General features: G+C 37.0%; 1 protein-coding gene across 2 annotated transcripts; it reads left to right on the plus strand.

Moving 5' to 3' along the window:
* The first annotated feature begins 1,257 nt into the window (after positions 1–1,257).
* Positions 1,258–18,706, plus strand: LOC143440701 (protein LEG1 homolog). Of its 2 annotated transcripts, XM_076927470.1 has the most exons (6): positions 1,258–1,573; positions 3,867–3,953; positions 5,264–5,448; positions 6,262–6,362; positions 16,786–17,024; positions 18,237–18,706. In XM_076927470.1, exons 1-6 carry the CDS (start codon positions 1,273–1,275, stop codon positions 18,335–18,337), a joined length of 1,014 nt encoding a protein of 337 aa, XP_076783585.1. In that variant the 5' UTR covers positions 1,258–1,272; the 3' UTR covers positions 18,338–18,706. The 2 variants fall into 2 exon arrangements, with proteins under 2 accessions (XP_076783585.1, XP_076783586.1); XM_076927471.1 differs by lacking the exon at positions 3,867–3,953.
* The last annotated feature ends 1,344 nt before the right edge of the window (positions 18,707–20,050 follow it).

Here is a 20,050-nt window from a genome sequence, read left to right on the forward strand (position 1 = left end):
GAGTAATTAAAAATCACTTGTCAGATGACTTTAGGCTCTGTCAAATTGGCAGTCATAGCTAACTAGGTTAGGTAGTAAGTCACAATCAGCTAATAATAAAAGAGCTCTTGTCATTGTTTGACTGTACAGACGGGTCTACTGATAACGTCCAGAGAGTGGAAGAGCAGGACACACCATTTACATTTGCTCAATTTCATTATTTCATTGCCGTTCTTCGTCTTCTCCCATCTTGAGTGATGGGAATCACACACCAGGCTTCAAACACACTGAGTGGGTGTAGCACCAGATAACTGTGTAACTCAGCATCAGTGGTACCCTTGAGTTTTAAATATTAATCTAATAAAATTACATGCATTTGTCATCTAGAAATTTAGGGGTTATTCATGGTTCTAGAGTGTTATGACCTTAGGTATACTCATCTTTGCATTTTTTTTTTAATCCTTAAAACTTGTTCTATGGTTTTAAAGGTCAATAATGAATTTTGGCCATTGTATGTATAATAAAAGTCACAATATAGAGAAAAATAAAAAGACCTATACACTTTATTTAAAGGCATATCCCAGCAGTTTTAGATGTCATTTCTTTTTAAGTTCTAAGTGATGAAATTTATTTACATATTATTATTTTATGCTTATTATTATTATTTCTATAAAGTTATTTTGACAAGGAAAAGTATAAATCCACAAACTTAGGTTATTAGATAGCATTCTGAGAAAAATAAATAAATATTGAAAATTAATTAGCTGCCTTTATTTTTTTCAACAATATGGCTTTTTAAAATTGAGATAATTTGGTATAATTTAAGTATTTTGCCTGAAACAAAGAGGTATACCCTAATTGTATCACATGTATTTTTTACTATCTCTCTAGATATTAGTATAGATATCAGTATTTCCACATTGAATTATTCAATATTTTCCATGAATTATGTAAACTCATTTTTATGAGGGGGAAGCATTCTAACCTAATGCAATCAATAATGTAATTTATAATTAAAATGCACACTGTAAACGTTCTAGAAGAATTTCTTCTTTACCAAATGGCATTATTTAATATTCACTTGTGTTCAGGATCCAATCCCATGTACTGTTGATAGAAATGTGACAAAATTTCATTACCTTTCATGTTAATTACCAAAATACACATTTCTTCTCAATTGGCATTCTGCCTAGAAAACAGTACAACTTCCTTATAAAGAGAAAAGAAATCTTGTCTTCCTCCTTCCTTTTCCAATAAAAGCCTGTACACACTCTTGGTTCCCAGTTTGGCACCATGGCTGTCCTGGCTTCCTGGTTCTGGGTACTGGCTGGTTGCTTCTCTGTAGCTGTAGCAGAGATTTCTAATATCTCAGGTTTATATCCTCCTTTATGGGAAGACAGCCCTGAGCAGTTAAGTGACTACAGGCTGGAGGATGGGAAGCACATAATTAACCCTTGGGTATTCACTGACAGAATGGGGATGTATAGAATCTTATTAAAAGAGACAGCCACATATTTTGCAAGATATGGTCCAGAAAATGAACAAAATCTTTTGTGGGGATTGCCTCTGCAGTTTGGCTGGCAGTATCAAACAGGTAAGAAAGACACTTATTCTCCTATATAACAATATAATCCTGATATATCAGGAAAACACAATTCTCCCTATCTTACAGTACTGTCTAGTTTTATGTCAACTTGACCCAGGCTGAAGTTATCTGAGAGGAGGAAACTTCAGTTGAGAAAAAGCCTTTATATGATCAAACAGTATGCATGCCTATAGGTCTTTTACTTAATCAATGATTGATCTGAAAAGGTCTAGCTCATTGTGGATATGCCATCTCTGGGCTGGTGGTTCTGGATTTTGTAAGAAATCAGGCTGAACAATCAATGAGGAACAAACTGGCATTCTTCTAAGGTCTCTGTGTCACCTTCTGCCTCCAGGTTCTAGTCTGATTTGGGATCCTCTCTTGGTAATTTTCAATGGACAATGATTCAGGATAAGTAAGCTAAATCCTTTCCTCTTTAAGGTGCTTTTGATCATGGTGTTTCATCAACCCCATAGTATCTGTAACTGGGATGCTCACACATGTCCCTTTGAAAACTGATTATTTTATTTACTTTTTAACCTCCTCATAATCATTCCTTCTTCTATTTGTATTTGCCAGTATCCACAGATTCTTCTCCTGTGGTTCTATTGTCTATAACAGACACTATAGTGACACATAGACATGAAGACCAATCATAAAAACACATCCTTTCTCTAATTTGAGTATTTTCAAAATAGTTACTACACCACTGCTAAGTATACAACCCTTCATGTTCCTATGAACAGACTAGGGAATATTCATTAAAAACAGGAAGTGATTATATTTATCTTGATGACAGACTTAATTGAACTTGCCCAGTCGTAAGCTGAAACTATAATAAGTAGTTTCTTGCTATTAGTGATCTGTGCCAAGGGTTTCTTCTTTGTGGAAACCCAGCTCTTTCTAGTATATACACAAGGAAGATGTTTGGGGGCCAGACACTGATATATAAAACGATAGTTTCTTCTGGTTGACAGAAGACGTGATGAGAAGATTGACACCTGGTGCCCAATCTACTCTGCTTACTCACTGCTCAGCAAGTAAGAAAGTGGAGGGGGAGAGGAGAAGGGGAAGAAGAAAAGAAGAGTGGTGTCAGGCATGTAGAAAAAGGATGCTTCAGTCCTTAGAAGGTGAACAAAATATTCACAGGAGTAAATACTGAGACAAAGTATGTAGCAGAGACTGAAGGAAAGGCCATCCAGTAAACTGCCCCAATGAACCTGGGGATCTGTCCCATGTACAGTCACCAAACTCAGATACTATTGCAGATGCCACGAAGTGTTTGCTGACAGGAGCCTGATAAAGCTGTCTCCTGAGAGGCTCTGCCAGAACCTGGCAAATATGGAGGAGGGTGCTCTCAGCCAACCATTGGACTGAGCATGGGGTCTCCAATGGAGGAGTTATAGAAAGGACTGAAGGAGCTAAAGCAGTTTGCAACCCATAGGAAGAACAACAATATCAACCAACCAGACCCCCCAAGAGCTCCTAGGGACTAAACCACCAACCATAGAGTACAGATGGAGAAACTTATGGCTCCAGCTGCATATGTAGCAGAGGACGGCCTTGGAGAGGATCAATTGGAGGAGAGGCCCTTGGTCCTGTGAAGGCATGATGCCCCAGTATAGAGGAATGCCCTGGCTCTGAGGTGGGAGTTGGTAGGTGGGTGGGGGAGCACCCTCATAGAAGCAGGGGGAGGGGATGGGATTGGGGGCTTCTAGAGAGGAAATCAGGAAAGGGGATAACATTTGAAAAGTAAATAAAGAAAATATCCAATAAAAGATTAAAAAGTAAGATAAGTGTTTAAGAAATAAAAGTAAAAGGAAAATTATTTTCTGATGTTCTATGTAATAGTCAACATGTAGAAATATTTTTGATAACTTCTCTTACCTTACCTTAAAAAGAAGTCTCCCATGTACTGAATACTGTTATCTCCAACTTTACAGGATAGTTTTAAAAAAAGGTCATGCACTTTAGAAAATGTAGTCAAAGATTTGGCTTGACTTACCCATCTCTTTTTCTCTGCATAACTAGTGCTCCTATGGTTTTTATTAAAGGCGGTATAGGCAGTAAAATGTGAAGTTATGTAAGGAAAACTGTCTGTAGCCTGTGAACTCTAAAAGTCAAGTGTATGATGTCACTGAAGAATAGAAAATGGTCTGGTTGAGGGATGAGAAATAAAATATATAAGATAAGTAAAATATAAATAATCTGAACATTTTGTATCTATAAATTAAATGCATGAGTTCAACTGTTTTCAGTGTGCATGACAAACAAATACACCTGTGCCTTCCCTGTCCTCCAGGTAGGTTAGCTGATCCCACTGGAACCACAGACTGTGGCAATGAACCTGAAGAGAGTCTGTGTGTCTCTGTGGACAGTTGGTGGGCTGGTAGGTGCTCTTCAATAGCGAAATTTGACTTATACAGCAAAGAATATATTTACCCTGAATTTTAGAGACAGAGACAAAACAAAAACAGTGATGCCCCCTTTTCAAGATGAAATGGCTTCATCTCATAGCGGTGGTCTTGATGGCATGTATCAGAGTTGATTAGTCAAATGGAATATAATAATGTTTAAGGCAGTAGTCAGACTTTTCACAGAGAAATTAAATCAAGGAACTACAAGGATCATGGCCCCTAGGGAGCAACACATTTGGTGATACACCAGGCTCCCAAAGGAACATAGACACTAAGAATGCTTTTTCTTTTTGCTGAAAATAAAGGTACTAAATTCTGAAACTCACAAAGCTGCCAAACTAGCATTACACTTAGTTTGGTCAACCTATAACTAAGGCTTTAATTATGTATGCAATACTGACAACAATTTGAATAGATCTTCTAATTCTTTCGTGGTGCCTTTTGCTTGAAATGAATTTACATAGAAATTTATTAGAGTAATTCACCAACAATTATAAATGACACTCTTAAATTTCACTTTCTTGTAATGACTCTTAAATAGTATGAAGCACAGGACATTTTTTCTCACACTAACTTGAGTCATTCTTTTCAAAACTAATAAACAGACTTGTCAACAGCTCTCAAATTACAATTTAATCTGATTTTCTTTGTAATTTGGAGTGTGAAGAATCAAATAAACCTATTACCTAACTAACTTAAAATGCTTAAATCTTCAGGATTTGCTCCTTTACAACTGGGAGGTGTGAATCCCTGAGAAGCCTATTAGGGTACCTAATCAAATGTTCTTGCTTTAGAGAATTAGGATAAAAGTATTTAGTGATATTCTGTATAAAAATTAGACTTAATTTTTAAATATATAATATTCATTTTCCAAATTGATAGTTATGCTTTGTATTTGATAAAATCGGTAGTTATGCTTTATGTTTTTGAAAAAATTAAAGTCAACCATGGAATTTCTTTGAGAATTTCTCTACCATTATGTGAACAATTTGATAGTTTTTTGTTTCTTTGCCTATTGATTCGATGCTTCAAAATAAAATTATCATGCAACTAATAAAATTACCTTTCTTAAAATATGATAATATGACACTTCAGTATGTACATATATACTCATGATTATAGGACTATTAAAATATAAGTTGATTTTCCTCAATAAATGTTAGTTGATGATTTTTATCAGCATTTGAGAACTGTAAATATGCCTAAATGACTTATCATTCCTCAAAATGTGTTCTGAGTTTTGTCACTGGTTTTGAGTCTAACCAGCTTCTTGTTTTTACAGATGTAAATTATTATCTGAGTGTGTTACCTTTCCTTGCTGCTGTTGATTCTAGAATAACAGGGCTATCACCAGACCAAATCACAATCTTGCCACCACCTAAGGATCAGATGAAGTTTTGTTATAATGTTTCTGGCTGTGGATCTGCCTTTTCTGAAACAATGGACAGATGGAGAGACTTTTTTCAGGTTTTATATTTAAGTTTTATATCACACTCCTCATACGTGCCAAGAGAATGCTCATTGAATAGTACTGTTTTTATTTGTTGTATTTTTTCTTAATATTAAAATGTAATCTGTACTCAGATATTTTTCTCATAACTGATGTGAAAATACAGTTCATGCCAGAGAAGCCCACCAATCTCATTCAGTACCAACACAAAATTCATCTGCTCTCAGTGCAAGAGAAAAAATACCACACATGACAAAGTAAATACACATGCAAGGAATTGAGACTTTAGGCCATTTGTGACATATTACAAGAATTGTGATCATAATCTTCTTTTAGATATATCTGTCATTATTGAAAGTGAATTAATAACCACTCTTCTGTAGTTAGAGCTAAACAATGATATGTTGTTTGAGTATACGATTAGAGGACCAAAATGAAATACATTGGTCAAGCATAGAAAAAGCTAAAGTTAGTGATTTGAGTATATATTTACTAATTTTTAGATTGTTAATTTACTGCTTTTGATATACTTTTTCAATTTGTTCTTATTACTTTGAACATTTTGTAAAAAAATGTACTAATGTTGACAGGAAAAAAATGACAATAGTCCTGTCAAGTATACAGCATGGACACTCTACAGATACTTGAATCTCATTTCAATTTGATGATATGCTTTTCTGAAAAGTACTAATGTTTTCTTTATTATTAAGCATTAGGTATAGCACTAGTAACAAAAGTCTTGGTTCATGCAAACTATTGCTCACATCTCAGAGTCTGGGTGAATTTTAGGGAGAGTTCACCATATAACACTTATTTTCTCTATTCTTTAGTACATGAAGTTGCCTTCTAGTGACTTTGAGGGCCTCCTGAAGAAGTTATGGAATGCTCATACCTCATCCTTGGAGTATCCCATCAGTGTCTTTGTAGACAGGTAAGAAATACTTTTGTCTCTGTTTTAGCTAGAGTTTTCCATTGATTTAATAAAAATCATGTCCAAAGGCAGCTTAGGAAAGAATGAGTTTGTTACACTTCACAAATTATAGTCCATCAGCAAGGAAAGCCAGGGGAGGAGCTCAATCAAGAACATAAAGGCAGGAACCACAGCAGACACCATGGTGGGTTACAGCTTAACTGCATCTCTTTCTTTTGTTTGGCTAATTTTCATGTATGGCTCAAGTCTACCCATTTATTGATGGTACTGCCTACAGTGGTTTGTGTCCACTTGCATGGATTGGTAATCATAACAATACTTCACAGGCCAATCTGATGGACACAGTTCCTGAATTAAAATTTCTTCTTACCACATACCTTTAGATCTGTCATCATGCATGTTTATGTGCACTACATACTTGCCTGGTTCTCATGACGGCCAATCAAAAACATTGGATGTCTTGGGACTTGACAGATAGTTGTGAGCCACCAAGTAGAATCTGGAAATTAAATCCAGGTCCTCTATGGAATCAAACCTTGGTTCTCTGGGAGAGCAGTCTATACTCTTAACCACTGAGCCACCTTTCCTGGCCCCAGCACAATACAACTCTAAGCACAGCAATTATGTGTAATTAAAATATTTAGCATCCATGGTGATTATAGAATTTTTTCTTTCTAGATATACTTCCTCTATCTGGTCATTTTATACAGCCAAATTCTTTGCATTTAGGACAGGCCAAAATGTATTTAAAAGTCGTTCTAAATGGAACATGATGAAGTTTTGGTTATTAAATGATGTGTCTATCAGGATTGTATCTTTACTAATTATATCAAAATACTGTTTTGATTATTACAATCTACTTCCTGAACTTCAGCTTTGTCCCTTGGCCTTTCTTTTGTGCTAATTCATCTTTAAAAGACAATTATTAAAATACTACCACAGTATTAAATAAATAACAATTGAGTACTTTTTAATATTAAGAATAGAAAAGTGGGATTCCCAGGAGCTCTAAACCAGACAGTATCTTAGGTAAGGAGACAGCAACACCTGGCCTAAACAGGGAGTAACTGGGACCAACTAGGACCCAGGAATTTACTACTAACCCAGAGCAATGGTCCCTTCTGGTCTGGGCCCGAGCACTGAGCAGGTCTTGGGCCTCAGCTCTAACTCTAGTAGTAACACCCATCCTACATAGTTCTGATACAACCAAGATAATAGGAAAAACAGGCTCCAGTCAGAGACAGGGCAGGTAGCACTAAGGAGATCCAGATGCCAAAAGGCAAGTGCAAGAACATAAGCATCAGTAACCCAGGGTACTTGGCATTATTAGAACCTAGTTCTCCCACACTAGAAAGTCCTGAATTCTCCATATCACCAGGAAAGAAAGATTAAGATTTAAAATCACTTCTAATGATGATGATAGAGGACTTTAAGAAGGACATAAATAACACTCTCAAAAAAATTGAGAACACAGGTAAACAGGTAGAAGCCCTTAAAGAGGAAACACAAAAATCCTTTAAAGAATTACAAAAGAACACAACCAAACAGGAGAAGGAATTGAACAAAACCATCCAGGACATAAGAACGGAAGTAGAAACAATAAAGAAATCACAGAGGGAGACTACCCTGGAGATAGAAAACCTAGGAAAGAAATCAGGAGTCATAGACATAAGCATCAGCAATAGAATACAAGAAATAGAAGAGAGAATCTCAGGTGCAGAAGATACCATAGAAAATATTGACACAACTGTTAAAGAAAATGCAAAATGCAAAAAGTTCATAACACAAATCATCCAGGAAATTCAGGATACAATGAGAAGACCAAACCTAAAAATAATAGGTATAGATTATTACCTATTGAAGATTCCCAACTTAAAGGGCCAATAAATATCTTCAACAAAATTATAGAAGAAAACTTTCCTAACCTAAAGAACAAGATGCCCATAAACATACAAGAAGCCTACAGAATACCAAATAGATTAGACCAGAAAAGAAATACCTCCCATCACATAATACTCAAATGCACAAAACAAAGAAAGAATATTAAATGCAGTAAGGGGAAAAGGCCAAGTAACATATAAAGGCAGACCTATCAGAATTACACCAGACTTCTCACCAGATACTATAAAAGTGAGAAGATCCTGGACAGATGTCATACAGACCCTGAGAGAACACAAATACCAGCCCAAGGCTACTATACCCAGCAAAACCCTCAATTACCATAGATGGAGAAACCAAGATATTCTATGACAAAACCAAATTTACACAATATCTTTCCACAAACCCAGCACTACAAAAGATAATAGCAGGAAAGCTCCAACACAAGGAGGGAAATTATACCCTAGAAAGAGCAAGAAAATAATCTTCTTCCAATAAATACATAAGAAGATAGCCACACAAAGATAAATTTACCTCTAATAATGAAAATAACAAAAAGCAACAGTTTTATCCTTTTAATATCTTTTAACATCAATGCATTCAATTCCCCAATAAAAAGACATAGGATAATGGACTGGATATGTAAACAGGACCCAGCATTTTGCTCTATACAGGAAACCCACCTCAGTGACAAAGATAGATACTACCTTAGAGTAAAAGGCTGGAAAACAATGTTTCAAATAAATATTCCTAAGAAACAAGCTGGAGTAGCCATTCTAAAACCTCTAGCCTGAGAAAACAAAGGAAGGGACTCTTGGATCCATCTGTATAGGTAGTTGGGGATGGCCTTGTCAGGCATCACTGGAAGTGGAGGGCCTTGGTGCCTGAAAGTTTGGATTCCCTAGTGTTGGGAAATTCAAAAACAGGGAGGCAGGAATGGGAGGATGGTGGGGGCACACCCTCATAGAAATAGGAGGAGGGGTAATTGGATACGGGGAAATGGGAGAGGAGGTAATATTGAAAGGTAAATAAATAAACTATCCAATTAAAAAACAGATAATGGGTCTGGCAATTGTAGTTGAGCAGTTGAGACTTCTGTCAACAATTTATTATGGGGATTTCATATAATCTGCCAAGACAAGGCATTGTGGAAGAGGCCCATGGAACTTTGAAAAGATTGGTGAGACATACTGTTGCTGAGACAAAGAATGATGCTGATCTGTGAGCTTGCTGAGTGCCCTGACATGGATGACTGGGGAGTTTATTGGACATATGTTCCTGACCCACCTTTGCTTGACTATATCCCAGATGTGACAAGCTGCCTTACCTCAAGGGACCTTGTGGGATAGAGAATTGAAAAGAGAAATTATATTGTCTCTTGTATTCTTCTTAAAGATGCCCAGTTAGTAGAACTCAATCATGTACTGGTCTAGAAATCAATCCAGAATGGGAAATAATAGTCTACTTTTGGAAGACTGGATCTGGACTTTGTCAGAGACATGTTTGAAAGCTAGCTGTAGCTTGCTATGATGTTAGGAAAGCAAGAGATAGTGTTGGGACGGGATCTAGATTTCAAACAAGGGTTAGTGCATGGTTTTATGCTCTTTTAATTGTCAAGCTAAAATTGGTTTTCTCTTCTACAGCATTTATTGTAAGTTGCATTGACTATATAATTTCCAATTATGTTAGTGTGTTGAAACTTGGCGTGTCTGTTATGGGAATCTATCAACCATGTTTTGTCTCACTACCCTGAGTATTAGAAAACTTGATTCTCTGAAAAAAGCTTGAAAATGCTAGAAGAAGTGAGCGAGGCTTTAAGCAAAAGCAAGAGGGTAGCAGGCTTGATTATCACTAGTATAACAGCTTTAATTTCATTAATTGCTAGCACCACTGCTTCTGCAATAGCATTGACACAAGGAGTTAAGACAACTATTTTTGTTAACCATCTAGCAAATAAATGTTACAAATGTATTGAGTATACAAAAGAACTTATATAGATATCTGGAACAACAAATTATGCTCTATAGCCTATTCAAATTATATGAAGGCAGTTCAGGGTTCAAGATTTAGAAGCCATCCCAAGTGTCATGGCAAATATCATTGAAGTAGTGTTATTTTTGAAATTCACAATGATTGTCATTATAATTAGAAAAAAGTTTAAGGACAACTGTAGGATATTTGGCATAATCCTAACATCTCTCTGTGTGTGTTAACTTTGCATAGTAAGATTATGAATTTAAAGAATTCTGCTTCACTGAGCGTTGATGCTGCAGATAATGCAGATAAAAGTATCCATGGCCTGAGCTCAGTATTTCCATTTTGGACAAACCTCAGGAATGGCATATAGAGCTTGATCATGCTAGCCCTTCCTGTCCTGGGAATATTTTATTCCTGCCCATTGTGTTAAAGCTTATTTTTAACAACATCAACATGTTGACAGCCAATGTACATGGCTTAAACCTGATAATGGACCCCCAGACAGAGTTATTAAAATAACAGGCTGGCAAGCCAAGGACAGGTAAGATTGTGCACAGAGGCTTACCAACCTAAGACATAAGTGCATTGCCTTTAATAATGCATATTCCATGATAGGTAAGGAAGGCATTCTTATCAGAACAACCTAAGACAGGCTCAGTCTTGTTAATGAAATAAAAAATGGGGAGAGGTAGAGAGCCTTTGGGACTTCTTGGCAAGAAGGTGACTTGAGCCAAGGACAAGGAAGTAGACTTCAAGCAGGAATCTGACATTAGACTAGAACAAAGAGGTAATTTCAGGTAGGAGTTTAAATTGTAGCCTACAACAAAGAAGTAATCTCAGCCAGGAATCTAAATATTAGGCCGGAACAAAGAAGCGATTTCAGACAGGAATCTAAATTTTAGGTTAGAACAAAGAAGTAGGCTTCAGAGATGAAAGTGATCTTGGACTAGGATAGGGAAAAATAGGCTCAGAGACTTTGGTCATCCTGATAAGCCTTTAGAAACAGTGATCATGAAAGTGTTCATGTAACTGGGTTTAATGCCTTGCTTCTTTTTTTGACTATTTGTGTTTATTGTATTGCTTGTTCCTCGGCTATTTGCATCTATTGTATTGCTAGACCCTCTACCTAGAACTGACCTTAATACACGCATGTAATCAAAATGGTATAAAAGCATAAAGGAAGAGGGGGTATAGGACAGTGGGTTCTGGAGAAGGGAAATGAGGAAAGGGGATGACATCTGTATTGTAAAGAAATAAAATATCCAATAAAAAAAGATTAGTAAAAGAAACCATTAATTTTTTAATGTAACATAATTTCAGCTTTATTTCATTTAACTGGTACTGAGTCTACATCTTATCTGTTCAGTTTGGCACTTAATACCATATAACCAGTGAATAGGAAGTCTCATTTTCACATTCCTTGTGATGTGCAGGTCACCCTTTTCTCTGCAGGCTGTGCTGCCTCTAGCTCATGCGGCTTACCAGCTGAACCTAAAAGTTCAATTCTACTTCAAATTGCTCACATTTGTAAAAGTCATATTGAGCCTAATATGCTTAAATTGCTACAGTATATAAATAAGTGCAAATGAATGGAACAGAATGTAAACTGTAGGTTCACTTGCTTTAATGAGGAAACTATCTTCAGGAGATATAATAGCAACAGCCAGTAAACTGAGCAAAAGCTCTGTTTCATATCTATTTCCACCTCACCTATACTAAAGGATGGCTGAATCCAAGCAAGGCATCTGTGGCCCTCCAACACACACATACAGCGAGAGAGAGAGAGAGAGAGAGAGAGAGAGAGAGAGAGAGAGAGAGAGAGAGAGAGAGAGAGAGAGGAGAGAGGGAGTAATTGATATTGAAAAGGGGCATAAATGTGGGAGATAGCTGGGTGGGGTATATAAGAAGGCCTGGAGGGAAAATGAGGGGAGAAGAAATTATGTAATTATATCTCATCCTCAGAAAATAGAAGTGATTTTTAAAACAGAAAACTTCACAGTATTCAAACTATTTTGAAATGTTACATCAGAAACTTAAACAGATATATTTGTATTTTACCACAATTTTCAGAATTTGTATGCCAGGAAAATTCTGTTCCTATAATGTACCATATACTACTAATTTTGCTTCAACATTTTGGTGACCCACAGTAACATTCTCTTTAACTTCTATATTAAATGCTGATGTTCATTTCTAGATTATCTGTAATGTTTCACATGCATACCTATAGAGAGACAAGGAGTGCCAATCAGTCACTGTAGCTTCTAAGGAATGCAAGCATTTAAGTGGTGAAGGTTTGCAGAGGCAGAGCTGGTTCCAATCTGAGAGATACTCAGGGTGAAGACTGGGGCAGTCAAAGATGTGAGTGGGTCACTTCAAGGAGCGGGTACCTTGCTGACCTGAAATAATGAACAGTCAGGAGTTTAGAACCTGCCTGTAAATCCCATAATGCATGTGGTGTCAGTTGTACCATCATGCCCTACCATGAGTTTTTCTTCATCATATAGGATTCAAATGTGGTGTTTGCTTCTTTGATTTTGTTTTTGTTTTGTTTTATACTTATGGTGGTTTGATGATGTTAATATTTTTATGCCTAATATTTCTGATATGGTTTTGACATGCCCATGTATACACATGTCCTTGACCTAAGTCGGTAAGTCTGTAAGTGGTGTTTTTTTAATCTTTAACATTTTTCTCACAGTCCAGTCAATATCCCCTTCCTGTTCTCCTCTTCAACAGTTCTTTATCCCATTTCCCCTCTTTTGTTTTCAAGAGGATGTCCTCACATCCCTCCACACACATCCAAAACCCTCCTAGGCCTCCCCACTCCCTGAGGCATCAAGTCTCTCAAGGGTTAGGTGCTTCCTCTCTCACTGAGGTCAGACCAGGCAGTCCTCTGCTGTATGTGTCAGGGTGTCAGAGAAGCTACTGTATGCTGCCTAGTGGATGGCTAAGTGTCTGAGAGATTTCTGGGATCTAGGTTAGTTGAGACTGCTGGTCTTCTTACAGGGTCAACCTCCTTCTCAGCTTCATCCAGCTTTTTCCTAATTCAAGCACAGGGGCCAACAGATTTTGTTCATTGGTTGGGTGCAAATACCTGTATCTGACTCTTTCAGTTGCCTGTTAGGCCTTTCAGAGGACAGCCATGCTAGGCTCCCTTCTGTAAGCACACCATAGCATCAGCAATAGTGTCAGACCTTGGAGCCTCCCCATGAGATGGATCCCAAGTTGGGCCAGTCCTTTCCCCCAGTCTCTTCTCCATTTTTGTCTCTGCAGTTATTTTAGACAGGAACAATTCTGGATCAGAGTTTTTGACTGTGGGATGGCAATTCCATCTCTCCACTGGATGCCCTGTCTTTCTACTGCAGGTAGATTCTACAAGTTCCCTCTCCCTCACATATGATGTAAAGTCCTTTGAATGCTGAAATTCTCTCTCCAAGGTCTCTGGTACATTCTAGAGAGTGCCCCGACCCCCTACCTCCTGAGGTTGCATATTATCATTCATTCTGCTGGCACTTGAGGCTTCACACCCGTTCCCCCAATACCTAAACATGTTCATTTTTCCCCTTCCCCTCCCTTCTCCCACACAGGCCCCTCTCTCCCTCTGTTTTACGTATAGCAATTACTATGAGTTTGAGCACCATAACTAGTGCTGGATGGAGGTGAATGCCTGCTTTATAGACAGGATGCAGATTTTTTTTTTCTGCCTCGAATTTTTACTCAAAATGAAATGGACTCCTGCTTTGGAAGATGAATTTGCATGAAGCAAGGCACAGGTGACAGGCTCCTGTCTTATGTAAAGTGCAGTAACTTACAATGCAGTGTGGGGCCTGTCTTCACATCCCCACCCCATCAACTCTGCGGCTTCACTACTTGTGCACACACTGCTCTCTGTTCTCCATTGCTCCCCCATCTATCTTCTCCTCCTCTTTTAAATGTGCTTTCTTGCTGTTTTATGATGCTTGCCATTGAACCAACTCATTGGACCAACTTCCCATGCAAGCCCCACTGGGGAGCTGTCATCCATCCCACTTCTCTTTTCAGTTTTATCTTAAGAGAATGTCTCACCACAATACCACAGTCTGCCTGATCTCAATGTCAACCTGTACATGACACAATGTAGACTTAAAGTGTTTATCCTCCTGTAATGCATGTCATATCATTCTTTTGCTTTAGCTTCTAGAGTAGCCAAGATGACAGTCATCTGCCACCCAAGCCTTGCAACTGCCATGGATTTCTTCAAACAGACTTATAGCATCGTCTTCTTGATTTATGGTTTCAGGGATCAGCCAATGAAACTTCTCCATAGAAAGACATGGTTTGGCTTCTGTGATCCTCAGGCTCTGTGTAACCAGTGTGCAGTTGTTCAGTGCTCCTCAATGTGTTGATATGTGGAGCTTACATTTTTGTGCTTGAATTCACTGACTAGTTTGTTGCTGGGTTCTTAAATTTACTGCCTTAACTTTCCCATGTTTCAAAAAAAAAAAAAAAAAAAAAAAAAAAAAAAAAACCCTAGAAAACAGAATTGGTAGAGAAAACGAGCTTCTGTTCACTTTTTCTAAACGGGGGTAAAATCTCCTAGTTTCTCGCACTTTTCCTTCAGCTTTGTGGAAAGATTGAAGGAATGCCAGAAAATACACGTAAGTCAGGTCAACTGAGAAATAGATACACTTTCAGAATTTTTTGAAATGTCTTCCTGCCAGGTGAGTTTGTCCTGTGAGGCCAGGGCTTTATTTACAGCCTGTCTTTCCTCTTGTCTTGAGATTTCTGGGCAATATGTCTCTGGGGTCCATTGGATAATGTTCTTGTTTGAAAATCTTTGCTGTTGATACATCCTCTCAGTATCTTATTCTCCTTTGACTTCAACCTCATCTGGGACTTTTGTTTCTAAACAAGTGTCTATAGAAATGCTTTTCATGCAACAGACAAGCTAGAACAATCTTCTAAATTTGGTTGAAGCTTCACAGATTCTGTCCATAGACTTTATTCTAATGATATCTGCTTCTATGTTATTTGCCCAGGTCTGTCCAGATATTGGGAACTGAACATAATTTTTCATGTATAAATTAGCTTTATTTCATCTCTAGTTAACTCTACTTTGTGTAAGTGTTCTTCACTTTGCTTTATTTTCTGTCCCAGTGTATCTTATGACTAAGTGGCTCCTTTTGGTGCCTGGCTAATTCAGTTTCCTTTTAAATTTAAAGACCAACGTTCAAAAACCGAGAGTGCTTGTGTAGGTTTTGTCCATTGAGCTGAGAGCCTGAGTCTTAGAGCCTGAGGTGATCTTTTAGGTTATTAGCTAAGTGATTGTTTGACTGAAGACAGTCTGTGGCCGTCACATTATCCTTCCATGTAAACTCAGCTGTTCTCAACAGCAGACATTTTTCAATCCCCAGTTCAAAGGGGAAGTCAAGACCTGGTTGCTGCAAGTACCAAAATCAGCTACTGCTCTTGTTCCTCTCGGAGAGGACAAAGATCCTTGTGTTTATATCAAGTCAAGGCTTACCTTAGGAACTCAATCTATATTCGCATGTTGTATTCTATGAACTTAGGTACAATTGACATGTAATAAAGCACACAGATTTAGGTGTTTATTTAGTTGAGTGAGCACTAGCAGCTGCAAGCACTTGTAGAACCATCACCTAAACAAAATGCTTGCCTGTCACCATTTCTAGCATGTTCCTCATGTGTCTTTTAATTTTTCCTCTCCATAAAACTTTCTTTATTTTCCACTTCTTTCTCCCCCTCCCTCTCCCCTCCTCCTCCCTCTTTCTTTGCAACAGCATTTCTCTATGTAGTCCTAGCTGTCCTGGAACTCCCTCAGTAGACCAGGATGGTCTTGAACACTCAGATGTCCACCTGCCTCTGCCTCCCTCATGCTAGGATTAAAAAGGTGCACCAGCCAATGGAACTCCTACATTTCCTTTTAAAAATGTACAAATCATATACAGGTTAAAGCTTTGGGGTTGCAGAAATAACTTTTGGTACATTTGTCTCTTCAGCCAAGGTTAACAAGAAGTAACAAGCATGATGCATTCTTTTCTTCCTTTTTCTGTTTATTTTATCTGTTAACAAATTAGTTCATTCATTAATTAAAAAATGAATCTCTGGTATACCGACCTGGCAACAGAAAAAAACACCTTGATCCCAGTGTTTCTGAATTGCATTGGCAATTGTGTATTGCTAGCTTGTGCCACTAGCTAGACTATATTTATATTTATTTGTTGGTATGTATGCAGACTGTAGTATTTAAACATGTTTTAATATGTTTACTCCATGGTTTTCACACACACACAGAGTGCATAAGGAATGTCATAAATGGAAAGTATAAGGTTAAAATGAAGTGGTTAATTGCATCAACATTTTAGATTTATATTTTATTTAGCTGTCTTCACAACTCCTGAAAGACAATCTAAATGGATAGTATTCTTACACTTCCCTTCAAAATAATGTTCGGATTTTCATTTTGTTTGTTTTTTTGTTTTGGTAGTGGCTGGTTTCTGCAAAGTAAGATTCAAATTCTGGGAAAATAAACCTTAGGTGATATTTTTGTCTATTTATCTTTTAGATATGACTTCTATTCTGAACAAGAAGCAACTTTCGAGAGAGACTGGGCTATTGCTGTGTACTATTTAGGGGCAGCCCGTCTTCCGACTACCCTGAATAGAACACACAGCTTTCAAAGGGGTTTGCCCCCACGAGTTCTTGTTGATACTGACATAGTCCCTTTTATTCCCGACTTCACACCTCTTCAGAATGAAGTGCTGGAAATACTTAAAATTCTTGGTAATAGTGACAGACTTTCAGGTAAAAATTTTAAAATACTGGAAAACAAATCAGAATTACATAGACTAGAAGAGTGCATAAACTACTTTAGAAATATCACCACGCCAGCATGCATTAAAAATGTTATGAACTTCTATGGGTATATTTTGAATTTCCTTAGCAGTAATTATTTTTGATAAATGGTAAAATTATTGATAAACCACACTTAAAATTTTTTATTATGTGGTCCTTCATTTGAATGCCACATTGTACCTTGGCATCTGTAATATGAAGTGAAATACATAATATGAACACATGTATTGGTGTACAGTCATTATTACACTCATTTTAAAATCTTTTCTATTTTACTCTTAAGACTAAAAAAAAATAAATAAATAAATTCCAAAAGAAAATTTTCTGTCATTAATGAATTCACTGTCCACCTGACTCACCAGACACTTTTAACCTAATACTGAGTCATCAGATGCTTTTAACCCAAGGTCAAGAAAGAAGACTTTTGCTCCATAATGCCAAAAGCAGAGTGAAAAACTGACTTCATTAATTAAGTGTTTGAAAATCATCGTGTCATCCTCATTTTACATTTGTGCACTGGGACCTTGAGATATACTAAACTTATACACTATTTCTATTATGTAAAGAGAAGTTTTTTGATTCTCTAAATTATAAATAAAAGAAATTAGACATAAGCTTATTATCTTCAAATCTATGGAAAATGTTTACAATAGAAAATCAGAACTACCAAGTCCATTGGTGCCCCAGTGCAAATGATGTCTCTTCTCATGTCACTTTGGTTGTAGTGTGATGCTGTTAGTCAGCAGATTACTTTTCTTCACTCAGTGGACAGTAGTCCAGCCTTCCATTGGTGGATATTATTTGGGAGATTTGTATTAGAATCTTATTATCATAGACATGCAGTCTTTTCTTTAATGAATTTATTATAATTATAGAAATTGTTGTTATGAGGTTTGACTGACATCACAGGATCAGTCCATGTATACCTAATTTCATTATTTATGACATAGTCACTTAGAAAGCATGATATTAAACTTTCAGGTTAGGTATTATAAAATGTTAATAGTATCAATGAATCAATTATTCTTTGTATACTGATGATTTTAATGTTAATTGATCAAAAGCCAATGATATAAATGTAATCAGTGGATATTACCCAATGGAAGTAAGAAAAGTTTCAGAAGTTGACAAGCACTCATATCTATTTTTTATCTTTTCTAGGATCATTAACTCTGACTATATGGGAAAGTCTCATGAGTACAAAAGTTGCACGGGAATTATTTCTCAAAGCTTTAGAAAAGTTCCTGGGAACATCTCCTTAAGACATAAAATCTTTATTGAATTGTGAACAACTACATTTGATCGCAAGAAATTAGAAGTAATTAATATGATCATGATCACCTTGTCCTATGATTTGGGGTTTTTTTCCCTAACGTTCATTTTTTAGAATTGTTCTGCATGTATTCAAAGTATTGAATTTAAATTAATTTTGCATCATAACTCATATGTTGTAAATTCTTCATTACTTAAGATATAAAGATACTGGACAATGACAAAGAAATCATTAAGCTGACATTAAGTTTGTATGGCAGTGTTGATTTTTAAACATGGAATGATATATCTTACTGATGTTTAACCGAAATCCAGAACATTTTGAAATCCAACACTGGCATTCAACTTAAATATTTTAATCTCATAAAGCTTAATTACAAATAGATTCACCTCCTTAATCAGGTTTGAACTATGATTTGCTAAGTTTATAATTACCTGTTAGAGTTCCCATCATTGACCCATATTTGTAAAGAGTCCTTTGGGGTCAAATTTCTCATAGCTGTAGCCTATCAGAGAGAGAATACACTGGATAGACTTGATGATTTCCAAAGGTCTCTGTCTCACTGCTTCAGGCTTCTCCACAGTCTGCTGATAAACCAGAGACAATGGCTGACACACTATGTCATTATGTTTCTCACTACAACAACTTCACTAAAATACATCAGTTGCCTTTCTTCTCCTTCGACCAGACTACATGGCAGAGGCAACCTGAGGGAAAAGAGACTTATTTGGGTTCACAGTTTCAGAGCACATAGTCCAATATGATGGTGAAGACATGGCATCTCATGGCACAGGAATGGTTGTCTGATCCCTCTCACATGAAGTTAAGTGTGGGAACCAAAGAACATAAGACTCAATCAGAGAAAGGTTATAAATAATAGAGATCTGTCTCTAGTGACTCAACTGAGCCAGCTAGGCCACATGACTTCAAAAGAGACTACATGTTCAAATACATGAACTTGTGTTGGAAATTTCACATTCTATAACAAAACCACAACTATAACAAAAACCACACTAAAACAAAACCACAAGAATGATTGTTCAGAAAACCAACCATTCTGTCACAAATAAAATAAAAGGACAGCATCCAGAGGTTGAGGGAAACTGCTCTCTAGAGAGGATAATAAAGGACATAGGTCATCTGTAAACCAAACATGTAAATTTTCTGCCTGTTGTCTCATGTGCCCACCTCTTTCCCAAGAATTCTTGTCGTCTCCTCTATGATTGAAAAAGTCCTTTTCCTTCAACAACTCTTGACTTCTGACATTATGACAATATTACCAGGCTTAGATGTTTTCTTAGTAATGGTTTCACTGCTGTGAAGATACATAATGAACAAGAGACCTATTATAAAGGCCATCATTTAACTGGGACTGGCTAACAGTGGTTTAGTTCATTGCCATGATGGTGGGAAGCATGGCAGTGTGCAGGCAGACTTGGAGTTCGAGGAGCCAGGAGTTCTACATCTTAGTGCTAAAACAAACAGAAAGTCTGTGTTCTGCAGTCAGCAAGCAGGAGACACTGATTCCATATTGGGCAGAGCTTAAGCATAGAAAACCTCAAACCCCACCCCCACATTGACACACTTCCACACTTACTCCAACAAGACCACATGAATTCTAACAAGACCACACCTCCTAATAGTGCAATTAGCTGTGGGCCAAGCATTCAAAAAGATCAGTATATGGGGGCCAAACCTATTC

Source organism: Arvicanthis niloticus, chromosome 30, assembly GCF_011762505.2.
Source record: "Arvicanthis niloticus isolate mArvNil1 chromosome 30, mArvNil1.pat.X, whole genome shotgun sequence".
Taxonomy (NCBI): Eukaryota; Metazoa; Chordata; class Mammalia; order Rodentia; family Muridae; genus Arvicanthis; species Arvicanthis niloticus.

Bases quoted from the DNA above. Each gene is read 5' to 3' on its own strand.
- LOC143440701 (XM_076927470.1), top strand. From the start codon at position 1,273: ATGGCTGTCCTGGCTTCCTGGTTCTGGGTACTGGCTGGTTGCTTCTCT. The intron at 3,954-5,263 runs GTAGGTGCTCTT...TTGTTTTTACAG, and splicing joins TGTGGACAGTTGGTGGGCTG to ATGTAAATTATTATCTGAGT. The intron at 6,363-16,785 runs GTAAGAAATACT...TTTATCTTTTAG, and splicing joins ATCAGTGTCTTTGTAGACAG to ATATGACTTCTATTCTGAAC.